Source organism: Mustela erminea, chromosome 7 (genome assembly GCF_009829155.1).
Source record: "Mustela erminea isolate mMusErm1 chromosome 7, mMusErm1.Pri, whole genome shotgun sequence".
NCBI lineage: Eukaryota > Metazoa > Chordata > Mammalia > Carnivora > Mustelidae > Mustela > Mustela erminea.
This window is the reverse complement of record NC_045620.1, coordinates 101885613-101900230: the sequence shown is the minus strand read 5'-3', so window position 1 is coordinate 101900230 and position 14618 is coordinate 101885613. Positions and strand designations below refer to the sequence as shown.

The 14618-nt window shown below is 41.1% G+C and overlaps 2 protein-coding genes across 3 annotated transcripts in view; one reads left to right on the top strand and one right to left on the bottom strand.

Moving 5' to 3' along the window:
- The window catches only part of PTCD3 (pentatricopeptide repeat domain 3), a 32544-nt gene extending 20123 nt beyond the window's left edge, over nt 1-12421 (bottom strand). Inside the window, exons 1-4 of one of the 2 annotated variants that reach the window (XM_032352672.1) lie at nt 12286-12421; nt 10077-10129; nt 9932-9968; nt 4401-4446 (exon numbers count right to left, since the gene is read on the bottom strand). In XM_032352672.1, coding sequence (XP_032208563.1) covers nt 4401-4446; nt 9932-9968; nt 10077-10129; nt 12286-12389 — 240 coding nt within the window. In that variant the 5' untranslated portion in view covers nt 12390-12421. Of the gene's footprint in view, nt 1-1601; nt 1832-4400; nt 4447-9931; nt 9969-10076; nt 10130-12285 lie in introns of those variants that run through there. The other variant, XM_032352673.1, reaches the window with a different exon arrangement.
- Nucleotides 12422-12487: 66 nt separating this feature from the next.
- POLR1A (RNA polymerase I subunit A) overlaps nt 12488-14618 on the top strand; it is a 71144-nt gene continuing 69013 nt past the window's right edge. Inside the window, exon 1 of the mRNA XM_032352666.1 lies at nt 12488-12924. Coding sequence (XP_032208557.1) covers nt 12848-12924 — 77 coding nt within the window. The 5' untranslated portion in view covers nt 12488-12847. The remainder of the gene's footprint in view (nt 12925-14618) is intronic.

Genomic DNA, 14618 nt, shown 5'->3' with positions numbered 1-14618 from the left:
CAAATAGAGGATACTGCTGTGCCCTCTTGGAAGGAGCTAATAGCAGCTTCTCCTATGCCCTGTTGTCGAACATTCTACATATTGCTTTACCCTGTTTTAGGGAGAACCCTGAACAACTCTTCAGTACCATTCACTGAAAACTGCCCCCTAATTACTTCCTCTATTCCTCACTTCTCCCTTAGAGCCTCCTTTCTTGGGCCTTCTGGGACCTTTGTTCCATTGGGAAAACTCAAGCTACATCCAGAATCTCTCCTAACTGTCCCCTTGATACCTTGTCTTACTCATACCTAAGTAGGATTAAGGAGAAGTGGGATTTTTGGGGGCATCTCAGCTTCCTGCTGCCACTTTCAAAATCAATATCCCTTCATACTCATGGGAGGCTCATTTCATGTGGTCAAGTCACTCTACTGAATGAGGCAGTCAGTCAGTTAATGGTAAACCAGAGGTGACAGTTCTCCGTTAGCTGCCCCGGACTGCTCACTCCCTGATTACACTCAAACTAGTGCCTAGCTCTGGTTCTGACCTCTGCACCACCCCTGTCAGAAACCTGTTTGGGGACTCTAGTTCTGGTGACATGCTGGGCTTCTTTTAACTTACTAGACTTATTCTTCCCATTATCTCCTAACTTTTCTCCCTAGATCAGATTTCCAAGTCCTCCACGGTCTGTGTGAAACAACTCCACTCTGGCCCTGTAGCTCAGATGCCTTAAACCAAACTGCACCCCAAAGTGAACTTCCCTGAAGCCACCACCTGTCCTGTCTTCTCTCAGTGAATGGTACTGACCAATCTGCAGTCCAACCTGTAGATCCTGTCCCACTACTTCTAGTCAACTGAGATATCATCAGATCTAACCCACGCTAGTTCTTTTAACTTCCCCTACTGACTCCACTGTCCCTTATCCCAACTACCACAGCCGTAGTTCAGTGCCATCCTATTCATTATTTACAGAGCACCTATGTGCCAGGCATTTATTCTAGCTCCAGGGAGACAATAAAATCACCCTCTACCCAAATAAAGCTTATTAGTCTAGTAGGACAGGAACCTCCAGAAAGTAAAAATAAACAACAGACAGTGAATTAAAAACAGGTTAACTGCTATGCAGAAAAATGAAGTACAAAAAGGGACAAGAAAGTAGCAGATCTACAACTTAAGGCAGGTGGTCAGGGAAGGCCTCACTGTAGAAGTGACACTGAGGCAGAGTTCAGCAGGTGAGGGAGCAAGTAATGTATCTGGGGAAACAGTCCAGGCAGAAGGAACAGCAAACACTGGACCCTGAGGCAGAGGTGTGCCTGGTGGGAAAGCGAATTAGCCAGGAGGCCCAGGAGGCTTGGGGTGTCCACGAAGATAGCAAGAGACGCTGTCAGAGGTAATGTGGGGGTGGGGAGGATAGCGGGAGAGCCTAAGGAGCCCTCATATGGACCTCAGTTTTTATCCCAATTATGACAAATGAGGCCACTCGAGTTCTGAGGAAGGAGTGATCCAACATTTTACTGGGATCATCAGGGCTGCTTAACTGCGAGCAGTGTGTGGGGGGAGCTGAGACAATGTAAGAGATCGAGCCTGCTGGGATCCGTCCAGAGTATTAGATGATAATAACTTACATGAGGAAAGCAACTGTGGTGATGATCATATGAGTGCAGAATCTGATAATGTGCAGAAAGAGTTACCAGGCCCGAGACTGCTGTCCTCAGAAAGGCCTGCCTGCAAGACTGGCCCTTAGCTGGCACCTGGGAACCTGGATTTGGGAAGGGGTCCCACCACCCCCAGTACTGATGAAACGGCTTGTTGTGCCTAAACTGTTTATACTTCCTTCTCAAAGTCTGAAATTCTGGTATGTGCCAGGCACAGGGTGCCTATGTGGCCAGATACCAGAAAAACCTCTGGGCCCTGAGTCTCTAATGAACTTTCATGGTAGACGTTTCACACATGCTGTTAAAACTCAGTTGGAGGAATTAGAAGTGTTCTGTGTGACTCCACTGGGAAAACGCTCTCGGAAACTTGAACCTGGTTTCTTCTGGATTTCACCCTGTGTGACTTTTCCCCTGGCTGACTTCACTTTGTGCCTTTTCTATAATAAATTGTAGCTGTAGGACTATATGCTGAGTGTTCTGAGTGTTCTCCCAGCCAATCACTGAACCTGGAGAGATGATGGGAGTCCACACACAGCTATCTTAAAGGAAGAAACAAAGGATTTATTAACATGCAGCATGAAAGAAAGAAGAGTCACACATAACTCCCAGGCTTTTGACTTGGGCATTTAGAATAATGGAGTTGCTATTGAGAAGGTATGGGTTCAGATATGCTAGTTTTAAGATCTTTATGCTACATTAAAGTTGAAAAGTTTCCCATCTCCACATGGCTGTCTTTTCTAAAATCTGGTTATCATACCACTGCTTAAAATTCTTCAGGGAGGGGTGCCTGGGTGGCTCAGTCATTAAGTGTCTGCCTTTGGCTTAGGTCATGATCCCAGGGTCCTGGGTCTCTGTTCCACAGGAAGCCTGCTTCTCCTTCTCCCACTCCCCCTGTGTTCTCTCTCTGTCAAATTAATAAATCAATAATATAAAAAAAAAATTCTTCAGAGGACTTGAGTCCCCAGCATAGCATTTGCCATCTTGCCTATCTCTCATGTCTCCACCTGTCAAATCCCTGATTCCTACCATACCATCTACTCATTCTATGCCTTTGGGCCTTTGTGCATGCTGCTGTTTTTACGAGGAATGCTTCTTCCCACCACAGTATCCTTGCCGCTCACCTTCCTAGCAGCAATCCAATTATCAGCTCCTCTGGAAGTCCTTTCCCAGCCTGGGTTACGTACCCTCTTCTCAGTGCTCCTTCATGCTCCCTCTCTAGGAACTGTGAAAGGACTGTCTTTATTCTACATCCCACATAGTGCCTGGTAAGCATCAGAAGGGTAGAATATGTGGTTACTGAATGAATAAATGACCATACCTTGGATTTTAAGGGCCCAAACCCAGATAAATCAGACAACTGTACACATAATTCTATAACTTCTTTGACCTGAAGGCCATTCTCATTAAAAAACTGAGATCAGGAGCGCCTGGGTGGCTCAGTGGGTTAAAGCCTCTGCCTTCAGCTCAGGTCATGATCCCAGGGTCCTGGGATGGAGCCCCACATCGGGCTCTCTGCTCAGCAGGGAGCCTGCTTCCTCCTCTCTGCCTGCCTCTCTGCCTACTTGCGATCTCTGTCAATAAATAAATAAAATCTTAAAAAACAAAAACAAAACAAAAAAAAAACTGAGATCAGTCTCAGCAGACCATTACTCTAGTTTACATTTCAGGGGCCTGTTCAGAGCTAAGTAAACTGCTGAAAATCTCAATGTCTTGCCAGTGTGGAGATGCAGTATTATAAAAACCCTTTCGGAGAAACTGCTAAGATGTATCAGGGTATGTCTGGCCCATGACTCCTTAATTGTAACATCTACAACAGAAAACAATCCTGGAAATCTGTGACAATGGCCTTAAAGAGGTTTAGTATCCACACAGCTATTATAGCAGTTAACGTCTTCATTATTTTAGACATTATCCCCATAGCTGAAATTGAAAGTATAGCTTTCGTATGATGAAATATATAATTACTCAGAAAGCTCCATTTCTGGGGCACCTGGCTGGCTCAGTCAGTACAGCATGTGACTCCTGATCTTGGGCTTGTGAGTTTGAGCCTCACAGTAATCTCTGGGTGCAGAGATCACCTTAAAGAAAAAAGAAGTTCCCATTTCTGAGGCATTTATCAAGATTTTAGTTAATCTATCAGACTATAAACTCTGTGAACTGTCAACAGAGCAAGTTATCGACAAATACTTCACTAAAATAAGTTGCAGTAATAGTAAAAGAGCCAGCATTTACTGAGCATTTCTTTTGTGCCAGGCACTGCCCTAAATCCTTTTATTTTGTACCAACATTAATTATTTCACACTATAACCTTAAAGTTTGATGTTATAATTAATCCCCACTTTATAAACACATAGAAGCATCAAGAGATAAAAGAACTTTTTGATGGAGATCACAAAGCTAGTTGCTCAGCTATGAAACAAAACACTGGCTCCAGAACCCACATTCTTAATCGTTGCATTATTTACAGCACTGTAAACACAATATTCCTCAAAGTTGGTCTACAGATCACTTGCATTACAGTATCACACCAAAACCATCCCCCAGGGCTGGACATTTCAACAAGCTCTTCAGGGGATTAAGTTTAAGGATTACTGGTTTAGGATTAAAAACACTGAATTTGGAGATAAAAGACAAGGGCCTAAGTCAAGCACTTTTAGAGCCAGTTCCTTTAAAGGCTTTAGTTTCCCCATTTATCACAGGAAGGGACTGGATTAGATCATTTCTAAGAAACTTTCAAGATCCACAACAAAAAGCTAAAAGTCTACTTACCCTATTCACTGTGGACGCAAGTGCTTGAAGAACAGCCACTTTGTCCCTAAGAACAAGAACCACAAGTTAGCCTATGGCAGGGATTTCCATACCCACAAAATGAACAAGTGATTGATTCTACTCTCAGTATGGACTGGTCAATAACAAAGTTCAGGTCTCAACTAAAGCCAGCTCTTATTTCTCAAGATCGCTAGAAAAACAAGCTAGAAAACGAGAGACCTGTCCTATGCTTTTGCCTAAAGGTGGGCAGTAATGTTCCTACTATACTCTGCCTACCCTCTCTGGCATGGTCATCATTCCGTCTCCAAAGGCCTAGCGATTTCCACCCCTAGCTCATAAAACGATCTATCCTAGATTTTATTTTTAAATAATCTCTATACCCATGTGGGGCTCAAATTCAGGTGCCCCATTTTCCTAGGCATTCTCATTGCACTTTCTGGGCTTCTTTTATCTCAAGTGGTGGCTTTTTAAAAAAATGGTGGCTCTTAACTCAGCTACATATGAGAATAAATCGCAAGATGCACTCTGGACTTCCTGAATCAAATACTCCAAGTTCCACAGAGAATTGTCACATACATTCTTACTGAATTCCCAGATGACTCCGCTGTACTCTCCTCATTTAGAACCTCTCAACTATATAACCTTTATAAAAATCTCAGGCCAGCTGTCTGCTGTGCTATGGGTATGGAGACCCTCACTAACTACCAGAAAAAAAGATTTCACTGAATAGACAAACCAAGGTAATTTGTTTCTAAATACATTTCTACTTCTGCTATATTTTTTGTTTCATTTCCAAAAGTGAGGTAAATTTAATAAACCAAAAGCATTTTTCAAGAAGTTTAATGTAACATTTATATAAACATAAATCATCTCTAATAGACAAAACATACAGGAAATTTTGTATTACATCAAGACTGAATAATGTCCTGATGTGTATAAAATCCACTGGGTTTTCTATCCTTTTTTTTAAAACCACATTTATGGGGGCACCTGGGTGGCTCAGTGGGTTAAAGCCTCTGCATTCAGCTCAGGTCATGATCCCAGGGTCCTGGGATCAAGCCCCACATGGGGCTCTCTGCTCAGTGGGGAGTCTGCTTCCCTTCTCTCTCTGCCTGCCTGTCTGCCTACTTGTGATCTCTGCCTGTCAAATAAATAAATAAATAAAATCTTTAAAACAAAACAAAACAAAACAAAAAGAAACTATGTAATTTCTTTGAGACAAAGCATCCTCACATCTCTTGGCATCCCCTAGAGCTACGTTAGCATGTATGTCCTAGCAAGTCAACATATCTTCCTAACATACTGAAAAAATGACAGTAAGATTATGACACTCAAGAGTACTCACTAGTTCTCATTTTAAAAGAGTAATTTTAAAAAGCAACCTCAATGGATACATTATCCCTAAAAAACAAATGAGAACATTACAGGTTATGGGGTCATCTTGTGCCCCTCCCCCCCACTCCACTGAGTTTGGTATTTGTTTAATTCTCTACACCCTGCCCTACCGACTGAGTTAACCAGGCGTTGCAAGTTTGGTTTTTGTATTTCCAGAACTTTTCAGGTACTTTCTCTCTCTCTCTCTCACACATACACAGAGTCGTAAAAAACACAGTCATTCTGAATATTTACTTACATAAATCTGTACTATCCATGTTACTACATATAATCTAGTTAATTCCTTTAAATGATAACCATTTCTCATTATCCACCTATCTACTTCTCTATGGGCATTTAGATGGTCTCAGCTTGTTATTACTCCCAAGTTATAAAAAACACGTAAGTACCTGGATTTATGCAAGTGCTCCCCCAGAATAGCTAATCAATAAAGTATACACATTTTAAATTATGACTCTGTAAACTTTTCTCCAGAGTATTATTCCAACTGAGTGCCTGATCAACAATGTATCTGGGCATCCATTTCTCCACATCTCTGTCCCAATCTAATATATATTTTAGAAAAAATTTTTTTAAAAGATTTTATTTATTTTTTTGACAGAGATCACAAGTAGTAAGAGAGGCAGGCAAAGAGAGGGGAAGGGTAGCAGGCTCCCTGCTGAGCAGAGAGCCCGATGTGGGGCTCAATCCCAGGACCCTGGAATCATGACCTGAGCTGAATGCAGAGGCTTTAACTCACTGAGCCACCCAGGTGCCCCCCAATCTAATATATATTTTTTAAACGTGGGGCTTGAACTCATGACCCTGAGATCAAGAGTCAGATGTTTAACCAGCTAAGCCACCCAGGTGCCCCTCTAATAAATTTTAGTATCTATTTCTTTTAGGACCCAGTTACCAATGCACTGATCATAAATGGTCTCCCTGTCATCCCTAAAATGACTATACAATTTAGACTGACGTGTTCACAACACTGCCTTTATTTATTTTTTAAAAGATTTTATTTATTGGAGAGAGAGAGAGTGAAAGAGAGCATGGGAGAGGAGAAGGTCAGAGGGAGAAGCAGACTCCCCGTGGAGCTGGGAGCCCAATGTGGGACTCGATCCAGGGACTCCGGGATCATGACCTGAGCTGAAGGCAGTCACTTAACTAACTGAGCCACCCAGGTGCCCACAACACTGCCTTTATCACACCACATTCACCTATGAAAACTCACAATGACCCTGTATAATTTGTTGGCGTCTTCTATGTTACCTGAGTGACCTGGGAAATCACACCCTTAAAAGGTAATATCTAAAATAAGGCAACAAGAATTTATAGTCCTTATGGTTCTCCCAGATCTAAAACCCTAAATTCCTGAGCACAGAAATCATCACTTTCTCTTTAAGGAAACATAGTATTTTTTACTCTATAGGTCACAGGGACTCTGTTGAATGTTATGCCAGTATAACATAAAAGTAGCCACAGACAACATTAGCAAATGAGGCTACACTCCAAAACAGTTTTAGTTGACACTGAAATTTGAAATTCATGTAATTTTCACATGGTCATGAAAGTCTTTTCATTTTTTCCGGGGAGCCTGGGAGGCTTAACTGCCTTCAGCTCAGTTCATGATTCTGGTATCCCGGGATCTCACCCGACATTGGTCTCTCTGCTCAGCAGGGAGTCTGCTTCTCCCTCTGACCCTCCCTGCTCATGCTCTCTCTTACTCTCTTTCTAATAAACAAAAAAAAAGTCTTTTCACTTTTTTCAAGTGTAAAAAAATGTAAAAACCATTCTTGGTTCTTGGGCTATAAATAATTGGGCCTCAGTTTACTGGCCAATGCTCTCTAGCAGATACCTTATTTCCCTTGTTCTGAAAGACCATTTTTGGCCTCTTCCTAACAGCAAATATGTCACGGTCATGTCCCATTCTACCTTACTGCTTCGTTTATCTGTAGGTCTCATACTTTAGGCTCACAAGAATTACGTACAGGGATATGCATTTTATTTATTTTTTTTTAAAGATTTTATTTATTTATTTGACAGAGAAAGATCACAAGTAGGCAGAGAGGCAGGCAGAGAGAGAGAGGAGGAAGCAGGCTCCCTGCTGAGCAGAGAGCCCCATGTGGGGCTTGATCCCAGGACCCTGAGATCATGACCTGAGTCAAAGGCAGTGGCTTAACCCACTGAGCCACCCAGGCGCCCCAGATTTTAAACAAAATTCCCTGGTGATTCTTTTTTTAAAGATTTTATTTATTTATTTGACACAGGAGAGAGAGAGAGAGAGCGCGCACGCGCGCTCGCAGCCGAGGGAGAGGAAGAAGCAGGCTCCCCAGTGAGCAAAGAGCCGGATACAGGACTTGATCCTACCACCCTGGGATCATGATCTGAGCTGAAGGTAGATGCTTAACCAACTGAGCCACTCAGGCGTCCTTCCTGGTGATTCTGATTCCAATAAAATAATCTTACTCTTTTAAGGCACAGGTATATTTCTACATATTCAATATAACTCCCCTTGATTAAAATAATATAATCATTACTAATTTTATCATATCTTGTGTGCCTCCAGCCACATGTGTAAGATTAGTACTTACATAAATTTAAGATGTAAGATTTAAAGTATGCACGTGAGGGGTGCCTGGGTGGCTCAGTGGGTTAAAGCCTCTGCTTTCACATCCTCCCAGTTTTCCCTTTTGTATTCTCTGTAGTACCTTCCTCAGGGACAGAGGCACAGTGGGTTGGTAATGTGCTTTAGACATGAATGCCACAAGAAAGTGCCTCATTCATGGATATAAATAAATTCTCCCAAACTAAATGAATACAGCTAACCCTTGAACAAGGGGTGCCAACCAACTCTCATGTCCCCTGCAGAGTCAAAAATCCATGTATAATTTTTGACTCTTCCCAAACTTAATAGCCTATTGACTGAAGGCTTTCTGATAACATGAACAATTGATTAATGCACACTTCATGAATAATTGACTGATGCATACTTTGTATACTAAGTGCATTACACAAGGTATGCCTTTCCCCCTCCCAAGATTTTATTTATTTATTTGAGAGAAAGACAGTGAGAGAGAACATGAGAGAGGAGAAGGTCAGAAGGAGAAGCAGACTCCCCATGGAGCTAGGAGCCAGATATGGGACTCGACCCCAGGATCATGACCTAAGCTGAAGGCAGTTGCTTAATCAACTGAGCCACCTAGGTGCCCTACACAGTGTATTCTTATAACAAAGTTAGGCAGAAAAAAATTTTTAAGACAACCGTAAGAATATTATACCATATTTATGGAAAACCATAATGGACCCACACAGTTCAAATCCCTGTTATTCAAGGATCAACTGTGACTTATATAAAAAAATTATATCCCAGAACTTTAAAAAGAGTGCTCCTTTGAGAGCTGACTATGTGTAAGGTGCTATTCAAATGCTCCTTTATTCCTTTAGGCCTGGTGCAATCATTATCCACATTTTACTATGGGACAGACAGATTAAGTAAACAGTCTCTGAATAGAGGAATTGTTGGTAATTTTATTTCCTTCTTGCACTTAGCCCACCCACCCACAACAGTCAATGACTTCTATAACTTAAAAAGGTTTTTTCTTTTTTTAAATAGACTTGAGTCTTCAAGTCCTACTTGGAGAAGACCTGGCTTTTTAGGGTCATAAAACGCATTCAAAATCATTACTGTAAGAATTCTATGGGAAAAAGATTCAGTTCTCACATATTCAACAAATGCTGAATAAGGCAATTTATTCAAAGGTCTACCTAGTTAGCTTAAAAAAGGCTAAACTCTGTCCACACTATTTTATTTTACTTCATTAAAGACTGTAAAGACAGAATTTCTGTCTGGTCTGCCAACCTTCTAAGAACTTTCTTAAATGGAAAAAAAAAGTTATTCTAATAATGATGTTCACAATTAACCATTACTTAACATTAACCCAAACTTAGTTCAGAAGATCTCTTAACCCTTATATAAATCTCAGGCCCCATTCACTCACTACTCTCCACCTTCTTCTTTATGTTCTTTTCAACTCCCAAGTTTTTCTCCCACACTGTTTTGTCCCGAGGAATGCTCTCTATCGTTCTTCATGTCATTGGTTCCTTACCTACAAATGTTTTGCCCTCAATCACTTGAATGAACATAGAATACTCACCAAGTTTTCTTTCTTGGAATGACCACTTCTTCAATCCCTTAATTTAAAAATAAAAAAAAGTAAATAAGTTTCCCAATACTACTATTACAAATAAGTGCAACGTGTTAACACAAAAATGAAATCATTTCAATATATTTTTACGTACCTGTTACATTAGCTCCTTCAACCTTTGGGACAGTTGCACTTCCAGAATAAAATCTGCAAGAAATAAAATCCCGGAAGTGTACTCATTAATGAAGTTTCCATCTCACCTTCACCTATGTGCATTTAAACCAAATTTCCCAATTGTCATGGATCAAAATAACTGAATGATTCATGTCAGTGTACACTGAGAAGACATGGCCTGACGGCAAGTTCAAAACCATTACAAAACAGATACAAAGTAAGGACACAATATGGTCAATATTTTTTAGTCAGACAATCTCGGTAAATAAAATCAGGGAAAAAATTTCAATATCACTTGAACCACCTGAAGAAGCAGATTTGAAACATAAGGGACTTTCAACTTTGTTAATCTTGACTGAGGTCAAGAGGGATAATTTAATGAGCTCCTGATTTTATATGAGTAACACCCTAATGATGATAAGCAATTATGATAAATTATTAAGCTAAGATCATCAGACTTTCATCCCACGTCACTCAACAATCAGTAATTTGCCAAATATGTATGTGCTAATTTAAACTTGAAACTGATAATATTTTTATCTAAAATACAGAGTCACTGACCCATGACTGAGTTTTAAAATGTTCTGATAACACTAAGAAATACAATCAAAATAGCACATAGTCATGTGCATTATTATTTTACCTATTCCCTTCCTACACAGCATTGGTACCATTGCTAAAACTGCCAGAATGTGATTAGATATAAAATTCACTTCCTCTATTGGCATCTGGTCTCAGGTATCATTTTATTTTTTATTTTTTTAAAGATTTTATTTATTTATTTGAGAGAGAGAGATGACAAGCAGGCAGAGAGGCAGGCACAGAGAGAGGAGGAAGCAGGCTCCCTGCTGAGCAGAGAGCCCGATGCGGGTCTCGATCCCAGGACCCTGAGATCACGACCCGAGCCGAAGGCAGCGGCTCAACCCACTGAGCCACCCAGGCGCCCCTCAGGTATCATTTTAAAACGATACTTTACTGCTAAGGATCAACTTTAGAGAGGGATCAACTCTTTCAAATCACGCTATTTGTCTCTCCTGACATTAGGATATGACCACTGCTGTCTTGTGGGTAAATGCAGTGGGAGAGATGCTTGCTGTGTCGGGCAAAGGAAATGAGTAGAAAAATGTCAACAATGGCACTATCAGGAAAAGGACCAGGATAGACAGCAGCATTAAGGCTTCTAGAGTATCAGGTGAAGCACTTTCTCCTTTTCTGATAAGCTGCATGCAAGTATCGCATATAAGACTATACCTCAAGCTACACAGCTCACTTACTCCTCACCATTTTTTGGACAATTATTATAAGTTGCAGTCTACAAAAAAGAAAATCTATTAACCAACTAAAAAATTGGCAAACCTCGAATCCAAAATTGGGGTTTTCCCAACGTTTATTATTTTTCTTAAAGATTTTTATTTATTTATTTGACAGAGAGAGATCACAAGTAGGCAGAGAGGCAGGCAGAGAGAGAGGAAAGGAAGCAGTCTCCCCGCTGAGCAGAGAGCCCAATGTGGGGCTCCATTCCAGGACCCCGGGATCATGACCTGAGCCGAAGGCAGAGGCTTTAACCCACTGAGCCACCCAGGCACCCCCCAACTTTTCATTACAAACTACTGACACTACTTCCACACCACCACTGTTTGTAATTAGTGAAAAAATTAAGTAATACATACTCTCAGGTGTGACAATCACAGCAATCCAAAGGCTGTGCTCCAATCATTTACACTTCCTTGTTTTTGTTAAGACCTGGATAATTTCTTTGGCCCACCATCCCGAAAATATCCAGCACACACTGGCCCTCATAAACTGCCCTTAATTTGGGAAAATCTTCAGAGTTCCCCGTTTGATAAAGATGAGTAAAGACGCATACTTTTCTATTTTTAAAAACTTGGGACGGGGTTGCTAGCAGCCACATCCACTAAAACTTAAGTTCCACGAGAGCAGGATCCCATATTGCCGACAGTTCTTAATTCTAGGATTAACCAGCCACCCAATAAGTGATGTCCTAACGAACGAGTTTCAAGCCCTTTTCCCAGGATTCCAGCTCCGCGTGTCGAGTTAAGCACGCGGCCGCGAAATTGCACATGCGCGTCTCACTCCATTGTACCTAGCTCCCCAGCTCTCGTCCTCTCCACACTACGGACGAGGTTGGCTAAGGGGTCTTTCTCTTGGGTTCTCCATGCGTGTCTTACCTACAATTAGGGGCCTGTCCACACGGACCTGCCCGCTGACCCGTGAGGGTCAGACAAACCTTGCAGCGGAAGCGCAGCCACCGCCTCACCGCGACCGCCGCCATCTTTGGCTTCTTCGCGTTGCATGCTGGGAAAGCGTGACCTAGACCTTCAGGATCACCAAGAGGGGGCGGGGAATAGTTCGGCTATTGGCTGAGACAGAACAAGACAAAAGCGGTCAAGAATTAGGAGGTTAAAAAAGCTCATGGTTTGAAAGACTTTGTTACGGAAGTTAAAGACTCAAAACACCCCGTCTGCCTCGAAGAAATTTTTCGGAACTATTATTTCAGCGGTTTATATGTCTTCGATATTTTCAAGATAAGAGGGAGATCGAAAGTCGTCAAATTACTTCCCCCCCTACAGTGAAAGTGGTCTCGTCCACGTAAATCTCAAACCAGCGAGCTTTTCTCGCGCGCAAGCGCATTTTAAATCACATGGTGGCTGCGGACTTCTAGCTGAGTTAAGTTGCCGGTGTTGATTGGAATCTCTTTCTGGGTGTCAGAACTCGAAAATTACCTGGAAGATGTTGGGCTCAAAGAACATGCCCTGGCGGAGGCTGCAGGGTATTTCCTTCGGGATGTATTCGGCGGAAGAACTCAAGTAAGGAGTTGGTGGGAAGCATGCCGAGCCTGCATGTTGAGGTCGGCGCTGTAAACTACAGTTCCCAAAAGGTCTTGCGCTCAGTTTATCCTGTGAGTTAGTGGTTGTCCGGCGCGTGGCCTTTTGGGATCCGTAGTTCCAGACACGTCTTGGTTTGGCGTGCACTGCCTAGAACCTCGGTGGTCTAGGTTAGAGTTTGCGCTGGTAACCAAGTTGCAACATTAGCGTCCATCAGTTTCTTTGGTAATTAACCAGCGTCTGTGGAGTGGCATCGTCCTTGAGGTGGTTCATTAAACACATAATCAAAATAGTTATCCTTCAAGATTCGTTGAAAGCGACAACTTCTCTTTGCTAGGACCCTTTATATTCTTTGCTTAGTTAGTAAATCAAGGGGACTCTCTTAAATCTTCATTTTGATCACCGTAACGTTTGGCGGTCTTGACCACACCCTCGGAACTCTGTTTATTTGCGGGACCTTAACTGTTTGCAAGTTCTTTTATTTCTGTGACAAAAAGAGTGACATCTAATAGGTACAGCGTTTCTCTTAGTGGGGATGAAAATACTCTTACTACACTGGTGATAATTGTACAACTCTAGATAGGCTAAAAATCATTGAGTGTGCACTTTAAAAAGATGAATTGTGTAATGAGTTATATCTCAACGAAGCTGTTAAATAATTTTTAAACCTTCAATGTGAAAAATAACAAAAGCCAAATCATAAACTGGGAAAAGTATTTGACACCGTTATAGTAAAAGATTAATGTCCTTATGTGTGAGGGGTACATGTAGTACAGTCACGAAAACATTAAGATTTCAATTCGAAATAAGTAAAGGACTAAAACAACTTGAAATAATTACAATAAAAAATTAAAGTGATAGTGGAGTAGCATTTCTCCTCCTGAAATTTGGAAAGATTTCTTTTTTTAAGTAGGCTCCATGCCCAATATGGGGCTTGAACTCAGGACCCTGAGATCAGGAGTCACCTGCCAGCAGGAGCCCCTGGAAAGATTTTTAAGTGCTAAGAATCAGTGCTAATAAAGACAGGCAATCTACTATTAGCCCACTTTTTCTAGACTGCAAGGTATCAGGAGTTTTAAAACATTTTGCACCCTTTAATTCAGGGATTCCACTCCACTGAGAAAATAATTATATTTTTAGGACATAGTCGGGTTTGAAGTATCCAGTGCAAAATCCTTATGCAGATAGGATTCATAAGCTCATTTAAAATAGAGTTTGGTTAAATGAATTCTTAATTGCCACATAATGAAAGATTTTATAATTCTTAAGAATTGTGTTTCCAAAGAATTTTAGTGACATAAAAACACTCATTTACTGCTAAATGAAAATAGACAAATGCAATGCTAAAAATACCAAATGATTCCAGTTATCTTTCTAAAAATATATCTATAAAGCTATGTCTATGAATGTTAAAAGTGTTTTTTTTTTTCCTAGGTTGTGAGATTTGGATAACTGTCTTTATTTCCAAAGTAAACAAAAAAAACCCCAAAAAACCCACAAAAACTTAAAAAGCAAATTTGGCATGAATATACTTCGGTAAAAGTCGTTAGGTGTCCTATGGGAGCCCCCTTTAAACCAAACGTAAGATACTGTAATGAAGCTTTTAGTGAAACAGGTTACACTTCTCAAAGTTTTGCAGATTTGTGTTTAACGTCAGTTTACTATTTCCGCATGTA